This window comes from Dipodomys merriami, unplaced genomic scaffold, assembly GCF_024711535.1.
Source record: "Dipodomys merriami isolate MVZ:Mamm:240054 unplaced genomic scaffold, mDipMer1.0.p SCAF_738, whole genome shotgun sequence".
NCBI lineage: Eukaryota > Metazoa > Chordata > Mammalia > Rodentia > Heteromyidae > Dipodomys > Dipodomys merriami.
The window spans coordinates 304,444-324,334 of record NW_027206333.1 but is presented as its reverse complement, the minus strand read 5'-3'; the positions used below and the strand labels follow the sequence as shown (position 1 = coordinate 324,334).

The 19,891-nt window shown below is 37.1% G+C and overlaps 1 protein-coding gene across 3 annotated transcripts in view; it reads left to right on the top strand.

Moving 5' to 3' along the window:
- The window catches only part of LOC138818347 (ribonuclease H2 subunit B), a 74,217-nt gene that overhangs the window by 41,763 nt on the left and 12,563 nt on the right, over positions 1 to 19,891 (top strand). For 2 of the 3 annotated variants that reach the window (XM_070009347.1, XM_070009348.1), the window contains 5 exons: positions 6 to 108; positions 4,931 to 5,012; positions 6,749 to 6,791; positions 10,640 to 10,720; positions 13,291 to 13,438. In XM_070009347.1, the coding sequence (XP_069865448.1) occupies positions 6 to 108; positions 4,931 to 5,012; positions 6,749 to 6,791; positions 10,640 to 10,720; positions 13,291 to 13,407 (426 nt within the window). In that variant the 3' untranslated portion in view covers positions 13,408 to 13,438. Of the gene's footprint in view, positions 1 to 5; positions 109 to 4,930; positions 5,013 to 6,748; positions 6,792 to 10,639; positions 10,721 to 13,290; positions 13,439 to 19,891 lie in introns of those variants that run through there. The other variant, XM_070009349.1, reaches the window with a different exon arrangement.

The following is a 19,891-nucleotide window of genomic DNA, read 5'->3' as shown; positions in this document are numbered from 1 at the left end:
TCTAGGTTCATCAAACTGTGGCAGCTTTAAAAGCCAATAATGTCATTGTTGGTGCCCGGGTCCAGTCATCTCTGTTCTCTGGTGACCAGGTTTCTAATGACAAAGAAGGTAAGTAAATCAGAAATTATTTTTGTTTGGAATAAGTTCTTTTTTGTTGTTATTGTTTCTTCAAATGCTTATCTAAGGAGTTAACAGTCTTACTGTCCCAGAATTAAGATACTGTCACTCTTCGTATTCTTGCCAGTATGCTCATTGGTCTTGGGACAAGTGTATTCTTTCAAAATTCAGCACTATTTCTACCTCACATCATAACTGCTACTAGTTGCTACTTGTGTCATTTCATTCAGCAAATGGCTCTTTTTAAAAAAAAAAAAATTCTTTTTTTTTGGGGGGGGGGTTAGTCATGTGGCCTGAACTCTGGGCCTGGGCACTGTCCCTCAGCTCTTCAGCTCAAGGCTAGGGCTCTACCACTTGAGTCGCAGCACCACTTCTGGCCTTTTCTACTTATGTGGTACTGAGGAATCGAACCCAGAGCCTCATGCACGCAAGACAAGCACTCTACCACTGAGCCACCTTCCCAGCCCGCAAATGGCTCCTTTAGATTAATAATGAGAACAACCTTAGGGACCCTTGCTATCATTTATTGAGTGTGTGATGTGCCAGGCCCATGGCTAACTGGACTATATAACAAACATTTCTCATCTGACCTCACAGGAAGGCTCAGGAAAGTTGAGGCTCACTCTAGAGTTGCCTTACTAGCAAGTGGCAGGGCTGAGCTGTGGATGGTTCTTGGCATTCTCTACTCTTCACCTTGTTGTTGGGCGTACTATACCCACACTAACATAGGAAAACCGCACATAGGCTTCATCTTTGCTGCAGTTTGTTCCCTTGAGGCATATTTCCTTAGATATCTCTCAATGTTTTGAACTTAGATGAAGTTAATTGACTTGGCAATTCTTTTCTTTTGGTTACCAAGGAACTTTATTTTGCTCTTTTCAATATAGTGTCCTTTTATTTTTGTATGTACAAATACATGAACAATTATGTATTGCAGTTAACATTCCCAAATGGGTGATGTAGAAATTATTCTAACCTTAAGCTCTAATTTAATATTTTCTTAACCTGGTTATGTGACTCCTAAAATCTGACTTCAGCCATTAAAAAGCAAACACACACATGCATACAAACAGAAAATAGACTGAGGAACAGTGGCCTGTTTGTGAGTGGTAGTGATTCAAGTAGTCTTTGATTTGCAGTAATCTATTTTTAACACCTTGTTCGTACATAAAGGTAGCTACTAGGAGTAGCAGATGGCACACCTGCTATATTGAGTTTACCAGCAGTTAGGGTCCTAAATGGCTTTAAGAAAAAAAGAGGAGGAATTAAATCAAGTGGATGGATAGGTGGATGGATGGCGCTATCAGTTGATAAAACCATATGATTATTTTTCTAACAAAGGAGAAAGGATATTAGATATTTTTCAGGCAGATCTTACTTTAGGAATGGGAAACTATGGTTCTAGAGAGATAGATGACTTATTCTGGCTGGTAAACAAAGTATTTTGCATTGAGTCCAGTGCTTCTGCTAAGATTCCCCATTTGAGGATCTGGGCTGGGCTGTTCTGCCCTTTAGTGTGTCCAAGAAGCTATTACACCTTACATTCTTCCTCTTATAGACCATTAACTTCATGTGGTAACAGCCAACGAACCGTATGTTGGCTTTCTTAAAATAGTTTTCTTTATCTCTTCATGGACCCTGGCATAACCATGAACATATTTTAAGAAGGGTCCAAACAAAACTTTCACTTACACATTGAACAGTATAATCTGCCAAAGACCTTTTGAAATCAGGTGATCATCTGTAGAAAACTAAAGCTAGATCCTTATATATCATCCTGCACCAGAATCAACTCCAAATGGATCAAAGACCTTGGAGTTAAAACAGACACCCTGAAAACATTGCAGGAAGGAATAGGAGAAACCCTAGGTCTCCTTGGCACAGGCCTAAATTTTCCTAATAGAGACCCAGAAATGCAACAAATCAAAGAAAGGTTGGACAAATGGGATTGTATGAAGTTGCAGAGCTTCTGCATGGCAAAGGACATAGCTAGCAAGATCAATAGAAAGCCCACGGATTGGGAGAAGATCTTCACTAGCCATACAATGGACAAGGGTCTCATATCTAAAATATACATGGAAACCCAAAAATTAAATCTCCCAAAAACAAATCCTCAAAGAAACAACTGCCCGATAAATAAGTGGGCTAAAGAAACTTCTCTGAAGAGGAAATACAAATGGCCAATAGACATATGAAGAAATGTTCAACCTCTCTAGCCATAAAAGAAATTCAAATCAAAACTAAAAAGAAATTCAAATCAAAACTACATTGAGATTCTACCTCACCCCAGTTAGAATGGCTATAATCAAGAACTCTAATAACAACAAATGCTAGAGGGGATGTGTCCAAAAGGGGACCCTACTGCATTGTTGGTAGGAATGTAAACTTGTTCAACCACTTTGGAAAGCAGTATGGAGGTTACTCAAGACTCCATATAGAGCGCCCCTGTGACCCAGCAATCCCACTTTTGGGCATTTACCCAAATGATCACAAGCAAGGCCATACTAAGGCTACCAGCACAACTATGTTTATCACAGTATTATTTACCTAAGATATAGAACCAACCCAGATGCCCCTCAGTAGATCAAGAAACTGTGTACATATATATACAAAATGGAATTCTATGCCTCCATCAGAAAGAATGACATCGCCCATTTGTTAGGAAATGAAAAGACTTGGAAAAAATTATATTAAGTGAAGTAAACCAGGCCCAAAGAAACATAGGTCCCATAGTTTCCCTTATTTGCAATAACTAGTACATGTGTAGGACAAGCAGAAAAGGTCAAAAGCTATGTACATATGACCATATAAGATGTTGTTAAGCAAAATGAACCCCAAACAAGATAGGGACACAGTATCTTTTTTCTTTCTTGTTATTGTTTCAGTTTGATGTCAGTGCTTGTATCTTGTATATATACCTCTTTAATTCGGGAAGAGGAAGGAAAAAACAAAATGGTTAAATAAGGATAGAGATTGACCCATTGTAACAATGAGATGTACAAAACACTATGTTCAAAATGAACTTTACAACTTTGGGCAGAGAGGGGGAGAGGAGAGTGGGAGAGAGATAGTTGTGGAAGTGGGAGGGAAAGGATGGTAGGGGGAAAACAAAGGAGGAGGCAACAATGCTCAATAAGAAATGTACTCATGGGCTTGGAAGGTGGCTCAGTGGTAGAGTGCTTGCCTTGCATGCATGAGGCCCTGGGTTTGATTCCTCAGCACCACATAGGAAAAAAGAAAAAAGCTGGAAGTGGCGCTGTGGCTCAAGTGGTAGAGTGCTAACCTTGAGCTGAAGAACTGAGAGACAGTACCCAGGCCCAGAGTTCAGGCCCCACGAACTGGACCCCCTCCCCACCCCCAAAAAAGAAATGTACTCATTACCTTGCTCATGTAACTGTAACCCCTCTGTATAGCATTTTTACAATAAAAAAATGTACAAAAAAAAGAAAAAAAATTAAGTCAGGTGATCACCAGATGGCAGTAATTTTCTAAATAGTGTTGAGCCACATTGAAAGTAGAAGAGAAAAGAAGGAAGAAGAAAGTAAGTGAACATCCCAGCAGCAAACCTGAGGTCAACTGTTGGTATTTTATATAGCCCCTGTGCTTATCCCATTTGAAGGTCAAATTCAATTGTTCATCATATTTTACACACAATACTGAATTAGGAAAGAGGATTTGGAGACAGATTTCGTTGTAACTGTATTTAATGTGATGTCATTGTTAAAGGTCCAGATGCTAGAAAATGAATTATTAAGTTTTTTTCATTTTTTGAAAAAGTTTTATTTTTTTAATTTGGGAGTGTATATAATGCTGTTAGGAAGCAAATACCTAACAGGCAACTCAAAGAGATGATTTTATTTACTATTTTTATTTTATTTTGCTTAAATCCTAATACTCATTACTGCTTAGTTATTACATTTATTCTATATGAAAACATTGTAGAAAAAAAGTTACCTTAAAAGAAATGCATGTGCCTTAAAAGAAATACACATGTAGCCGGGTGCCAGTGGCTACATGTGTAATCCTAGCTACTCAGAAGACTGAGATCTGAGGATCATGGTTCAAAGCCAGCCCAGACAGAAAAGTCTGTGAAACTCTTATCTCCAATAAACCACCAGAAAACCGGAAGTGGCGCTATAGCTCAAGTGGTAGAGTGCTAGCCTTGAACTGAAGAGCTAAGGGACAGTGCTCAGGCCCAGAGTTCAAGCCCAATGACTAAAAGAATAATAATAAGAAGAAAGAAAGTAAGTAAAAAGAAATACACATATAATCCTAGCTACTCAGGAGGCTGAAATCTCAGAATTGTGGTTCAAGCCCATCTTGGGCAGGAAAGTCTGTGAGACTGTCTAATTAACTACCAAAAAACTAGACTTGGAGCAGTGGGTCAAGTGGTAGAGTGGTTGCCTTGAGCATAAAAGCTCAGGAACAGTGCCTGGGCTCTGAGTTCAAGCCCAAGGATCAGCACAGGGAAAAAAAAAAGACATATGAATATCTTGTATTGTTACAATTGGCTTTTCATATTTAGAGACCTCAACTAAGAAAGCAACCTTGAATTTTAGTTTAGTTTACTAGCATCTGGTGGCCACCTAATGTTCAATATATCATATTTTTGGAATTATCTTCTGTATTTCTTCCTGTCCTTACATATAAGTATTAGTATCCCTAGTTAACTAATGAGGAAACTGAAGTGAGAGCATACATGAATTTCTTGATAGAAAAATCCAGATATAGGAATAATTTGAACTGAAGTCAATTTGACTATAAAACTATCATAATCTTACTAATTTTTTCTTTCATCATTTTTCTCTTTCAGAGGATTATGTTCATTATGCTCATGGTCTGATCTCTGATTACATCCCTAAAGAATTAAGTGATGGCTTATCTAAACATTTAAAGTACGTGTCTTTAATCTTTAGTTGTAATTAACAAGTCTTCATGCCTCTTGGTTTCCCCAACAATGGCTTTCCTTGGTGGATGTGGGCTATGTCATATATGGGTCAGAGTTAATTTCTAATACAAATTAACTGACTGGAATGAATTGATTTGGATCTGCAGCAACTAGTGAGTGTTAAAATTAGAATCATTGCTTTGTATGATTGTAGAGGATGAGGTTTATTAAAATTTTATCCCTTACTGAGACTCAACTACTTTGGTTCTTCATGAATATTTTGAGAGTAAGAGAAGCTAGGCACAATGACTCATACCTGTAATCCTAGCTACTTGAGAAGTTGAGAGGATCTCAGTTAGAGGCAAGTCCTAGCAGAGAAGTTTGTGAGGCCCTCTCTCATCTGGTAGGTATGCATGGTGACATGTGACTATTATCCTAAACTGTGTGGGAAGCTGAGATTGTGAGAACTGAGGTTTCAGGCCAGCTGAGGCCAAAAAGCATTCAATATTTCAATCTCACTGGACACAGTGGTATGTGCCTGTTTTTCCACCTAGGCATGGAGGTCTGAGGGTTGGTGGCACAACGTGAGACTCTTAAAGATAACTAGCACAGCTGTTCACAATAGCCAAGTTATGGAAACAGCCCAGATGCCCTACAGCAGATAAGTGGATTAATAAAATGTGGTTCAGATACACAGTGGAATTTTACTTATTCTTTAGAAAGGATAAGAGTATATCATTTGCAGGGAAATGGATGGACCTAGAACAAATTATGCCAAGTAAAGTAAGCCAAGTTTAGAGACAGGAATGGTACATTTAGCGAGAGCTAAAATATAACTGGGCATGTTAACCTAGGCATTCATACGCAGACTAATGAATGGAAGGATACCCTTAGGAGAGGAATGCAAAGATGTAACTTCTCTGAACATTTAAAATATTATTTACTAAAATAAACTCCGGGAAATGGAAATGTAGGGATTTTGTTTTTATTGTTGGTAGTAGTGGTGATGGTATTTTTGTTTGTTTATTTATTTTTGGGTCCGGTCACAGGGCCTGAACTCTGGGCCTGGGCGCTGTCCTTCAGCTCTTCAGCTTAAGCCTAGAGCTCTACCACTTGAGTCACAGTGCCACTTCCGGCTTTTTTCTTTTTGCTTATGTGGTGCTAAGGAATCGAACCCAGGGCCTCATGCATGCAAGGCAAGCTCTCTACCACTGAGCCATCTTCCCAGCCCCCAGGGATGACATTCTCTAAAAAGAAATGTTTGCCTGGATTTCTTAGATGCTTGTCTAGAGACTTTATGTCTTGGTACTTCATTATTTGTTTAGATCTTTTCCACTGAAAATTTTAAATTTGGGCTAAAGATTTGGGAGGCAGAAATAATGGAAATAGAATTTCTGTTTAATAGAAGAGATAGAGTTGTATGGCTTTTCTGGACAGTATAATAATTAGAATAATTTGCACTTGCAAATGAACTATTTATGAAGACAAAACACGCCAGTGTCAAATGAGAAATTATGGAGGCCAAAGAAAAAATGAGTTCCAATTTTATTTCTTAGACAATTCCCATATATGGAATTAAGTAGCAAAATAAAGATTCATTCATTTAAACAAATTGCATTCTGCATTCTTCACTCTGAAAAGACATGTGGAGGTAAAGCTATAATAAGGACTACCTAAGTCTTAAATTGGCCCAGATTCTCTATGAAAAACCATGACTATGATTCTTATTTTTAACTTCCTTAGGCTTCCAGAGCCTTCAACTCCATTGCCAAACCCTCCATCAAAGGTAAGAGACTGTGGCCAAGCTATCTCTAGGGGCTTGGAACAATATAACACATTTTACCACACAAATTTAGCTTGTCCTCATGTATTTTAAAGCATACAAAATCCATCTTGCATGGAGTATTGCAATGTGGAATGTAGACTGTTCTCCAATAGTATTTCTTATGTTTTTAGACTTTACCTGAATACTGAAAACTAAATTCATTTTAGAAAGATACTTCTCTAAAAGTATTATAAATACATCTTTATTTATTTATTTTTTAAAGATAGGTTCTCACTACTTAGCCCAAGCTGGTCTCAAATTCACGATTTTCCTACTTCTGCTTTTGCATGCCAGGTATGGACCATCATGCCTAGCTGAAATCTTAAGGTAGATGGATCGCTAGTTTTACTAATCACCCAGAATACTCTACACACAATTTAAACATAGTTTGCTGAATATAATTATTGTTAACACAAAGGTATACAGAACATGAGTTTTGTAACAAAGAATCCTTTGAAGAAAGATAACCTGGCTTTTATTCAGAATTTGAAATGAAGAATCTGTATGTAAATCTCATCTGTTAGTGGGAATCCATTTCCTCTTCTAGACTTCTATACTGCCACCCACAACTCCTCTACAAATTGTGTTAATTGCCCAGATACTAAGACTAGAGGAGCCAGTCAGTCATAAACCACACTTGATGGCAATCTAGCATGTCTCAGACTAGGCTACATCTCAGCTAAGTATAGTGCTGCTCCAAGCCAGGAAAATAAGCACATGTACCTCTTCTATGTTTGGTTGGTCCTTGCTCAGTTAAGGAATGGATGCCTTGTGAATGTGCAGTGCCCACATTGTTGGTGCTAAATAACTTTCTTTTACTGTTCATTCATTCATTCCTTGGGCTTCAGAAGGACCAACATATTTTGGATTTTTTTTGTATCATGTCCTATATAAAGGTAATGGTGGCAGCTCTGAAAACATTTATCACCTTGAGTCTTACTAGAAAATGGAACATGTATTAATTTAGAGCCATGTTTGGTAGATTATTAAAGCAGATATATCTTTTACTCTTCTGAAGAATAGCATTGGATGGAAATCAGTTGCTCTTAGAAAAACTAGGAATTAATCTCTGAGAATAGCTTGGGGAACACAGAAAAATAACCATCTTGCTATAACTAAGAAGGTAGGTGCTCTAAAAGTAATTGCTTTTTATCTCTCTCCATCAGAAAAATTAGGAATATTTCTTTTCCTCCCCAAATATATCCACTGATTCATCTAAACTTGTTCTTGAAGATTTTAACCTCTGTTATTTCCTGGAGTAATGCATTCCATAGTTTATTTTTCTCTTTTCCACTTTTATTTTATTTCTAAAATTTAGGTCATTTGTATTTTGTTTTAGATTTTGACTTAGATTCAGGGTCTGTTTAGATTCTGGTTCCTAAAGCATAAGTCTCTGCTAAACTCTTGTTTTTGTGGTGAGAAAACATCCCAGACAACACATTGTAAATGAACTAGTATGGCCAGGTTCCAACAAAATTACATTTATAAAATCCAGGGCCAGCTGGATTTGGCCAGTGGGGGCATAGTTTGTCTCTTTTTCTTTTTCTGATTTAGAGCTCAGAATACTGTCACTGAACCTCAGCCTCACTTCTTAGGTTGTATTAGTTGCTTTTCAAGGCTTTCCTCTCTGTACGTTTTCCTGGGATTCTGGGGTACACGGTATATATTGTACTATAGGTTAAACAAGTGTAAGCTAAGTTTCTACTAGTTTACCTGTGTGTGCCCTGGGTTTGACTGATTTTTTTTTTTTACAGCAACATCCTTGATTATTTTCAGGAAATACCTTCTGACAGCCATTGGGCATCTCTGTCTGTATTTGTAATGGATAGGTGGAGTTCACTCTCCTTATTTTTTGCCTCATTGTCCCTTATTATCACATATCTGTCTGTTCTGAAGCTGGACTTCCTCCATTCCTTCTTTAGTCTTTTGTCATTGTCAACTAGCAGAGCTGAATGCAGTCAGGGGTTTGGAGACGTTCCCAATCTCTTTCTTCTAAACTATTTGCAAGATGGTAAGTCCAGGCCTGACATTAATCTCTGTGGTGCTCTTCTGTTCTCTTCCAGAACTCTCTCCCTTTGGTTATGTCCATTGTACTGGCTTCTGAGACACTCATCTCTTTCTGCTGAAGTATCTCTCCAAACTATAGGGTTTTGGTCTTTTAAATAACAAGAATCTCAATAAATATGACAATCCTATTTTTCCAACATTTCCAACAGTGTGCTGAGAATAACAAAAATTAGTTATGGGAAGAAAGTGTAACAATTATTTTTTTTTGTTAGATGCACTTGTAACTCATGTCTTGTTTGAATGTGTGCTATTAAAAGATCTGACCAACTCCTTGCCCTTAATAAACATTTCATATTCATCTGGAAATATATTTGTCTTAAGTTCTAGCCATGAACTTTTTACAACTTGAACTGTCAAGTTGCAAAAGTGAATAATGTGAATAATGTCCTATAATAATGTCCAAGTATTTATAATGACTTATCTGTGAGATACAGTTCATTGAATATATCCTCATGTCTTCAAGTTCTGAAACAGTTGTGGCCTTCAGCATTATAAGCTGTAAGTTCCACTTTACTGGTTGATGGTAACTTTCTAGTTACGATAGGCATTCCCTAACTGCGATTTTCTTTTAAACATGAACATGTATTCATGAGATACATCCATTCACTTTGTGTTGGTGGGTCATTGATTTGTGGTAAATTAGTCTTTTCCTTTTAATGATTTATTTGCTAGAGATTGCTTTGTGGCGAAGGGAATTCTCCTTTTTTTTTTGATGGCAAAGCTTTTGAAAAACTTTAATAGTTTTATCTCCACCTGTCATGGAGGCATTGACATCTGTTAGCACCACCTGTACTGGTGCTTTGGTTAACAAGGCAGGGGTATGAAGAAGAGATCTGGAGACTGATCTCTCTTTCCTAGGGGAAATCCGTGTTGACTCTTGCTGCATATTTCCACTAACAGCTTAAAGGTCTTTAAAACTCCAAATTATAATTACCATATGATCAATCCTCCATGTCAAACAAGACTAATCTGACCTGCTTCTTACCTTTTCCATGAAGTGTGGCCATTCTATATTATAATTATTAAGGCCATTATTTATTATTAAGGTCTGGTTCTTGCTAGGATTCTCACATGCATTCACTAGAGTGCAAAACACTAAGTGAAAGGTGAAAATACAAAGATTCAACTTAGCTACATTGAGCCTAATGGAAAGGACACTTTTATAAAAATTAACATCTCAATGAAGCCCTCTACTAGGTGCTATTAATTTAGGTTTCCTCTCTTACTGGCTGATTGTTGTATATAGCCATTCTCATGTGGATAAATTGAGATAGTTGAGTTAAAAAAGAGGGAAGGATATGAAGCTACTCATAGATGGTAATAATAGAATAATGCTGCCCTATATTCATTTTGAGCATAAACCAGCTGGACACCTGGCTCCCTATAAGGGAATTCTCATCTTTAGCTTTCATGATGTGCATTTTGCCTCTTAACATCCTTTAAGTCTACAGCACCCAGATGCCCACTGAAGCTGGTATATACAAACCGTTTATTTTGTTAAGGGGCTGAGGCCAGGTTGTGTCATATCCCATCATCACCATGGTTTCTTTCTGGAAGTGATGTGTGGCTTCCTTCCCTAGGGATTGGTCCAAATAAAAAGCAGCTTATAAAAGTAAAATCATTGCCAGCTTTGTGCTATTGTGTAGGTACAAATTTGCACATTTAGTTGCATGGTTGTTTTTAATGGATTGGTATAAGTGGCAGAGTGATATTTGATGCTCTTCACTGCTCTAACATTGCAGAAACCAAAGTTATCAGATGAGCCTATAGAAGCAAAAGAAGATTACACTAAGTTTAACACTAAAGATTTGAAGACTGAAAAGGTATGTTTGTCCAGGTGTAGTGGCTACTGTCTGTCCTCAGACCTCAGTGAGTGATACAGTACACATCCAGAAATAATTGCATGCTTGATTGTGGATACAGTTTTGACTGGGGAAAACTATTCACTTGCATTTCTGTGGCTTAATAGTTCATTCAAAATAGTGTATGGTAGTGAAAGCATTAAGGCATTACGACCTTTTACACACCAAAGAAAAGCATTCTGCTTAGCATCAATGCCCTCAAGTTTTGCCATGTTTGTTGGTAGGTGGGAAGTTTCACTATAGGTAACTCCTTTGTCACCCTAACTTCTCCAGAGCTTCCCAGAAATTAGAGTGATAAAAATTATTAATAATAATTCCACTAGTCAGCATTCACCTTACAAATGTGAGTTGGATAACATTTTTTACTTAGTTGTACATGCTTTATAATAACAGGTAGCCTTTAAAATTGGCATTGTAATACTTACATAGCTTCTGGTTCTGCCCCTTTCAGTTACTGGTATATTGTGGAAATGTTCATGTATCATTACACATTCTTTGAAATCATAATCATGGTTTCGTGATACCCAATCATAAGTCTTTATTACATCATATGGGATTTGGCATTGAATCAGTCCTCTACATGTAGCCATACAGATTACTTCTAGATTTTTTTTAATGAAAGGATAGATAATTTTTTTACAGCCTGCATTTCTGATTATTTCATTTGACACAATTTAGAACTAAATTGGGGACCGTGAGCTTTGACATAATTGAAATTGTGCTCAAATCTTGTCCCATCCCGTCCCCCCCCCTCCGTCGTGGGGCCTGACCTCTGGGCCTAGGTGCTGTCCCTCAGCTCTTCAGCTCAAGGATAGCACTCTACACTTGAGCCACAGTACCACTTCCGTTGTTTTTTCTGCTTATGTGGTGCTGAGGAATCGAACCCAGGGCCTCATGCATGCAAGGCAAGCCCTCTACCACAGAGCCACCTTCCCAGCCCCTGAAATTGTGAATGTATATTTATTTTGCTTATTCATTTACTTTTTTTTAATGTGTCAGGACTTGGGCTTGAACTCAAGGCCTGGGTACTGTACTATAGCTTTTCTGCTCAAGGCTGGCATGCTACCACTTGAGCCAAAGCTTCACTTCCAGCATTCTTAACAGAATTAAATATTGTTTTATTCTTGAAAATGTTTGCCTTTCAAATAGAAGAAGGTTTTTTAGTTGCTCATTGTCTATTTGCATTTTTGCATAGTTATTTTTGTCCCTTGCCTATTTTTTCTGCTCAAGACTAGTGCTTTGCCACTTACCTATTGCCACTTCTCCTTACCTATTTTTATGTTGGGATAGTACTAAAGCCATTTATTTATACCCATTTATGGTACCAACAATTTTCTGGTGTGTTTTTAGCCTTTTCAATTGATTTTTTTTTAAACAATTAAACTTTCTGAAGTTAAGTATAGAGATGGGTTTTTTTTATTGTGTTTATGCCCATTTCAAGATAAGTTAACTTCCTCTTAGATTTGAATAGTGTTCAATGTTTGCATAAATGTCATTCTTTTATTCATAAGTAGAAATCAATCTGAGAATGAGCCAGTTTAAGACTGACCTAAATAGCTAGCTCTCGACAGAGACATTTCATTTTCTCAGAGAATCTTTCTGCCCTGCCTTCAGGAGAAATAACACTTCCCAGTATTTTCACTTGGCCAGCCACCAGTGCTAGAAGAGGGTTGGATCAGAGTTATAGTTAAATGCACAGGAAAACTTGTCTGAAAGAGACTGTCACTTTTCACCATCTAGTCACAAAATAAGCCTACCAAAGGTAGGCAGATTGAGAAGCAAAATGGCAGAATCATACAGTGTCCTTAAAGGATCTGGTCTTAGAGTTCCTAAGGAGACAAATCTTTCTTTTTCTTTTCTGATTTCCATTATTGATTCTTGTTTTAAAAAGTTGTAATGCCTCCTAGTGAACTCAGTTGCTATTTATCATCTTCTAGTGTATTTTACAGGACATAATAAAAATATATACAGTGACCAGGAAGAGAGAGAAATGTACAGGGCAGAAATATTGGAGGCAGCTTTATGGAAAGCATTTCTTTTAGGAGGAAAAAAACAGGACAGCTATCCTGCTGGCCTGGGATAATTGGCAATACAGGTCATCTTTTGAATATAGGCTGTCCTTGGTTTTCCATAGAGTGAGTGAATAAAATCAGATTGTAAATTGCTGTGAATTATTCATCGTGTGGTAATACAAGGCTATAATTCCTCCCCCTGACAATTGCCGCCTGTGGCAGTCCCATTGTTTGTGTTATTACACTTAATGCACCCTCCAGAATTACTCCCCCAAAGTAAACCACCACTTGTAACATTCCTTCTTGGAAGGTGGCAGTTTTATCTTAACATATTCCATCTCTGAAGTCTGAATTCTGAATAGATATCAGAACTTGCTTCACTCCTTTATGAAGCTGTTAGCAACAGATGCTTACCTCCCTGAGAAAACCTTGAGGGTTGCACGGTCTTGTCTGATTTGCATGTTTAATTTACAAATGTTGTACATTCATAACAACTTTTCTCTCTTATCTTCACAACAGAAAAGTAGCAAAATGACTGCAGCTCAGAAGGCTTTGGCTAAAGTTGACAAGAGCGGAATGAAAAGTATTGAAACCTTTTTTGGGGCAAAAAGTAAAAAAAAAATTGGGAAGATCTGAAACTTTAGAAATAAAATCTCATAAAGCAAAACAAAATGTTTGTTTCCTACATGTTCCATTTTCATTCTTCTTTCATGTTGATCTTTAATCACCACTTTAGCAGGGAGAAATTTTCATCCTTCAATGTTGCTTTGGATTTAGTATTTCTGAACAAAATATGGAAACTAATTGTATAGCTTCACGATCATGGTAAATTGAAATAACTCAAGCCTCGAAGTGTCCTCATAAACCAGCTATTTGAAGGAATGGCTTGCTAGTTTATGCACCTTTGCATAAACTTTTATAAACATAGTTTTCAGAGTATTGAAAGAAATAGAAACAAGACTGTACATTTTAGTAAGCTTATATTTAAAAGTGCTTTTTTATTTTTATAAATACATTTTTCAGAAAATAGAGATCAAAATAAAAACATTATAATCTCCTACCTTTTCATTGCCCAAAGATAATTTGGTGTATTTTCGTTCAATAAAATGTTGAAAAAAAATTGAAGGAATAGAAGCTTTAGTAGCTTTCTTTTTTGGAATATCATTTTGTGAACATTTTCCCAGGCTCTTAGATATTCTTCATACAGATATTTCAGGGCTGGGCTATAGGTCAGTGGTGAAACACTGTTGCTAGACTAGCATGCTTAAAGCCTCAGGTTCAATCCCAGTTCTACCAAAATTGATTACTATAAGTGAATAAATGCCTTTATGACAATATAATTTTCAGGTGTTTAGATACTTGGTTATTTAAGTAATGTCCCCATTTATTTACAAATGTTCAGTATTTGAAGAACCAGATTATATGTAAATATTTTGTCCACATATTTTTGTCCTTAGAACAGATTTTCTAATGTGGATTTACTGGTTTCTGTGTAACTATAATCCAGCTCTGTAGGTAGTAGAGGTAGGAGGACTATGGTTCCAGGCTGGCTTAGACAAAAGTTCAAGACCCACCCTTAAAAATAAACTAAAGCAAAAGTAACCTAGGGGCATGGCTAAAATGGTAAGACATTTGCCTAGCACAAAGCTCTGAGTTCAACCTCTAAAATAAATAATAATATGAAGATATATCTATATCTATCCATATATATGCTTATATATGTGGAAATATATTTCAAAGAAATTTATTGTACTTGATTAGTAATGACATTGAAATATGTTTCACTTAAGTGTTTCCTCTACAGAAAACTTAACTAGTTGCTTTTATTTTCTTCTACTATTTTGGTAGTTTTTTTATTTTGTTTTAATTACTTAAATCACGCAGATAATATTTTTAAACAACACATGAGATAAAGCTATGGTTTGGTTATTTTTCTTACCATTTTTATTTTCCATTTTGCCTGTGGGATTAATTTCTTGGGTTTTAAGAGTAAGTTCTGATGGGATTTACATTATGACTTTGTTAGACTCATAAGTTATTCTGAGGAAATCAAATATTTTCTTACAGAATTTATTGTTTTCATTCAGAAACACAGTATTCTCTATATTTATTCAGATCCTAACTATTCCTTTCACTGAGATTTTGTTCATCATCTCAGAGATAATTCTTTTTAGTAGAATGTCTCGGCATTTTCCTATTTGAATGGAATCTGTTTTTTCATTTAGGCTATTAACTGGTCATTTTATGGTAAATTTTCGATTTTTATATGTGTATTGTTTAAATAATCAATTAACTAAACTCAATCTAAAATATTTCTGTTTTTATTTATCCTGAATATTCAACTCAAAATAAGGTCATGAATTCTAAAAGTTTATATGTAATTCTCTTTTTTTGGGGGGAGGTGCAGGGGGTCCGGTCGTGGGGCCTGAACTCTGGGCCTGGGCGCTATCCCTCAGCTCTTCAGCTCAAGGCCAGCGCTCTACCACTTGAGCCATAGTGCCACTTCCGGCTTTTTTCTTTTCACTTATGTGGTGCTGAGGAATCGAACCCAGGGCCTCATGCATTCAAGGCAAACGCTGTACCACTGAGCCACCTTCCCAGCCCCTATATGTAATTCTTTCTAGTACCTATACCTGTTGTTTTTTTGTCTTTTGTATTCTTATGTATGCTAGGATATTCAAAGTGGTGTTAAAGAATAATAATAATCATCTTTGACTTCTAGTTTGTTTTTTTTTGGAGTCCGGTCGTGGGGCCTGAACTTTGGGCCTGGGTGCTGTCCCTCAGCTCTTCAGCTCAAGGCTAGCACTCTACCACTTGAGCCACAGCGCCACTTCCAGCTTTTTTTCTTTTTGCTTATGTGGTGCTGAGGAATTGAACCCAGGGCCTCAGGCATGCAAGGCAAGCGCTCTACCACTGAGCCACCTTCCCAGCCTCTGACTTGTGGTTTTATTGATGTGCTTTACCATTGATTTTTGAAACTAGCCATTATTACTACAATGACTGTCTTTGGTATTTGTTTATTATGTTGTGGATGCACTCTGGCTGGTTAGTGTGTATCAAAACCCATTTTCCATTATTATCTCTAGGGTTTTTAAAATTTTTATATTTTTAATGACAGAGTTGCTGGTAGGACTTAAGTGTTAGACATACACTAGTTCTCTACTTTTTTCCATTGTTCTCTAAAACACTGGAAAACACTTTTGCAAGGAGTATTCTATCTCTGGGAAACTTAAAGATTACCAAAAGTACAAGGGTCTAGAACTGAAGATTTTTTCAATTTTGTTGTAGTTTATTTGCTTGTTGTATTTTTTTTCTGTAATTGGGAAGAATTTCTTCTGTTGTTTTACTTGTCATTTTTTAAGAGTACAGTCCACCTATTTGTCAGAATGATTCTCAGTTTTTGTCTAACAGTTTTTGTTTTTTTCTTGATTGTATACTTTGGATGGACACCAGAGGAGTGATGTCATTTTCAGTGCATCCTATTGAGATCAGTATTCCCAATGCTAGTCAGATTAACCCCAGTCACTCAGAATAGTGTCTACTGCACACTACTATCAACTGCCCTTGAAATTAACAAATTACTTGTGGGTAAAATGTCTAAGACATAAGTATCCTATTCCATATCCAACCCATTTGTTTTACGATCTACTCATGATTTTTCTATCATATCTTCTGTATCCATTGGCATCCTTTTGTATGGAACAGATTTCCCTTTCTGCTTACTACATAAGCATTTATAAATGTAGATCAGGGCTAGGGAATGTGGCTTAGGGGTAGAGAGCTTGTGGAACATATATGCAGCCCCAGTACAAACAAAAAAAAGTCTGAAGTGGTGCTGTGGCTCAAGTGTTAGAGTGCTAGCCTTGAGCAAAAGAAGCTCAGAGACAGTGCCCATGACCTAAGTTCAAGCCCCATGACAGGCAAAAATAAAATAAAAAATAAAAGAAATGCACATCAGAATGAGTTTGTAGATGTTTATTTTATATAGTGAGCTATAATATAGTATCTCTATTAAATTTAATGTACATATAGTTCCAGAAACTTGCTGCAGTATAACTTTCTTTTTTTTTAATTTTTATTTTATTTTATTTTATTTTATTTGAGAACATATTGTACAGAGGGGTTACAATTACATGGGCAGGATAATGCATACATTTCTTACCAAGCATTGCAGCCTCCTCCTTTGTTTACCCTTCACCTCCCTTCCCAGCCTCCCCCGTCCCCCCCAACCAATCATACCCCCCTCCCCCCCCCACAACGACATTGTAAAGCTGGTTTTGACATGACATTTTGTACTTCTCATTGTTGCAACAGGTCCACCTGAATCCTTAAACGACTTGTTTGTCCCCATCTCCTCCACATGTTATACTGACATCAAATATAGTGAAAGCGGGGGTTACACTGTGGGGGAGGGACATACAAAGCAACAAAGAAATAATCTTATAAATGCGTTAGAAACACATGCATGAAAGAAACGAAAACATTAAAATACATATTTAAGGGTTCGTTTTCCTAACATCACATTATCTGACCTTTTCCGCTTGGCTCATACCTATACTAGATATTGCAAATAAGGGAAACCATGGGACCTATGCTTCTTTGGGCCTGGCTTACTTCACTTAATATAATTTTTTCCAAGCCTTTCCATTTCCTAACAAATGGGGAAATGTCATTCTTTCTGATGGAGGCATAGAATTCCATTGTGTATATATACCACATTTTCTTGATCCATTCATCTACTGAGGGGCATCTGGGTTGGTTCCATATCTTAGCTATGGTACATAATGCTGCAATAAACATAGTTGTGCTGGTACCTTTAGTGTGGTCTTGTTTGTATACATTTGGGTAAATGCTCAAAAGTGGGATTGCTGGATCATAGGGGAGATCTATGTGAAGTCTTTTGAGGAAACTCCATACTGCTTTCCAAAGTGGTTGAACAAGTTTACATTCCCACCAACAATGAAGTAAGGTACCTTTCTGTCCACATCCCCTCCAGCATCTGTTGTTGTTAGAGTTCTTGATTTTTGCCATTCTAACTGGAGTGAGGTGATATCTCAAGGCTGTTTTGATTTGCATTTTTTTTATGGCTAGGGATGTTGAACATTTCTTCATGTGTCTATTGGCCATCCTTCTTTCTTCTTCAGAGAAGTTTCTCTTTAAGTCTTTTGCCCACTTATTTATTGGGCAGTTGTTTCTTTGAGGATTTGTTGTTGGGTGGTTTAATTTTTTGAGTTCCAAGTATATTTTAGATATGAGACCCTTGTCCGTTGTATGGCTAGTAAAGATCTTCTCCCAATCGGTGGGCTTTCTATTGATCTTGCTAGCTATGTCATTTGCCCTGCAGAAGCTCTGAAACCTTATGCAATCCCATTTGTCCAACCTTTCTTTGATTTGTTGTGCTTCTGGGTCTCTATTCAGAAAATTTTGGCCTGAGCCAAGGAGACCTAGGGTTTTTCCTATTCCATCCTGTAATGTTTTCAGAGGGTCTGCTTTGAGTTCAAGGTCTTTGATCCATTTGGAGTTGATTCTGGTGCAGGGTGATATATAAGGATCTAGCTTTAGTTTTCTACATGTAGTTAACCAATTTTGCCAGCACCATTTACTGAAGAGGCTGTCTTTCTTCCATTCTATTGTTTTAGCTCCCTTATTGAAGATTAGATGGCTATACGTATGTAGGTTCATTTCTGGGTTTTCAATTCTATTCCATTGGTCCTGAGGTCTGTTCTTATGCCAATACCAAGCTGTTTTGATTACTATGGCTTTATAGTAGAGTTTGAAATTTGGTATTGATATTCCTCCAGCAGTGTTCTTTCCGTTGAGGAGCGTTTTTGCTATTTGGGGTCTTTTATTGTTCCATATGAATTTTTGGATTGCCTCTTCTATTTCCTTGAAGAATGAGGGTGGAATTTTGATAGGTATCGCGTTGAATTTGTAGATAGCCTTGGGAAGTATTGCCATTTTCACGATGTTAATCTTTCCAATCCAGGAGCATGGGAGGTTTTGCCATTTTTTAAGTTCTGTGTTGATTACCTTTTTCAAGATTTTAAAGTTTTCATCATAGAGGTCCTTCACTTCTTTAGTTAAGTTAATTCCTAGGTATTTTATTTTTTGTGGGGCTATTACAAATGGAGTTGCTTTCCTAATTTCAGCCACACTTTTCTCATTGTTGGCATACAGAAAAGCCATTGATTTTGGGGGGTTAATTTTATAACCTGCTACTTTGCCAAAGTTTTGAATCAGCTTGAGTAATTTGGGAGTGGAGTCTATGGGATTCTTTAAATACAAGATCATGTCATCTGCAAAGAGGGAGAGTTTTATTTCTTCTTTCCCTATTTGGATCCCCTTTATGTCTGCATCTTGTCTTATTGCTGTAGCTAGGCATTCTAATACTAGATTGAAGAGGAGTGGAGAGAGTGGGCATCCTTGTCTTGTTCCTGAGTTAAGAGGAAATGGCTTTAGTTTTTCACCATTGAATATAATGCTGGCTGTAGGTTTGTCATATACAGCCTTTATTGTATTGAGGAATGTTCCATGGATTCCTAATTTTTCCAAAACCTTCATCATAAAGGGGTGTTGGATCTTGTCGAATGCTTTTTCTGCAACTATTGAGATAACCATGTGGTTCTTATTCTTGCTCCTGTTGATGTGATGAATAATATTAATTGATTTGCGTATATTGAACCAGCTTTGCATCCCTGAAGTGAATCCTGTTTGATCATGGTGTATGATTTTTTGGGTGAATTGTTGAAGTCGATTGGCCAAAATTTTGTTGAGAAGTTTTGCATCAATGTTCATCAAAGAAATGGGTCTATAGTTCTCTTTCTTTGATGAGTCCCTGCCTGGTTTGGGGATGAGGGTTATGATGGCTTCATAGAATGTGTTCGGTAGTGAGCTTTCTCTTTCAATTTCATTGAAGAGTTGGAGGAGTATTGGTGTGAGCTCTGCTTTGAAGGCCTTGTAAAATTCTGCTGTAAAACCATCTGGTCCTGGACTTTTCTTAGCTGGGAGGTCTCTTATTGCTGTTTCTATTTCAATGCTTGATATGGGCCTGTTAAGCTGGTTTAACTCATCTTGGTTTAGTTTTGGCATGTTAATATTTGCTAGGAAAAGGTCCATTTAT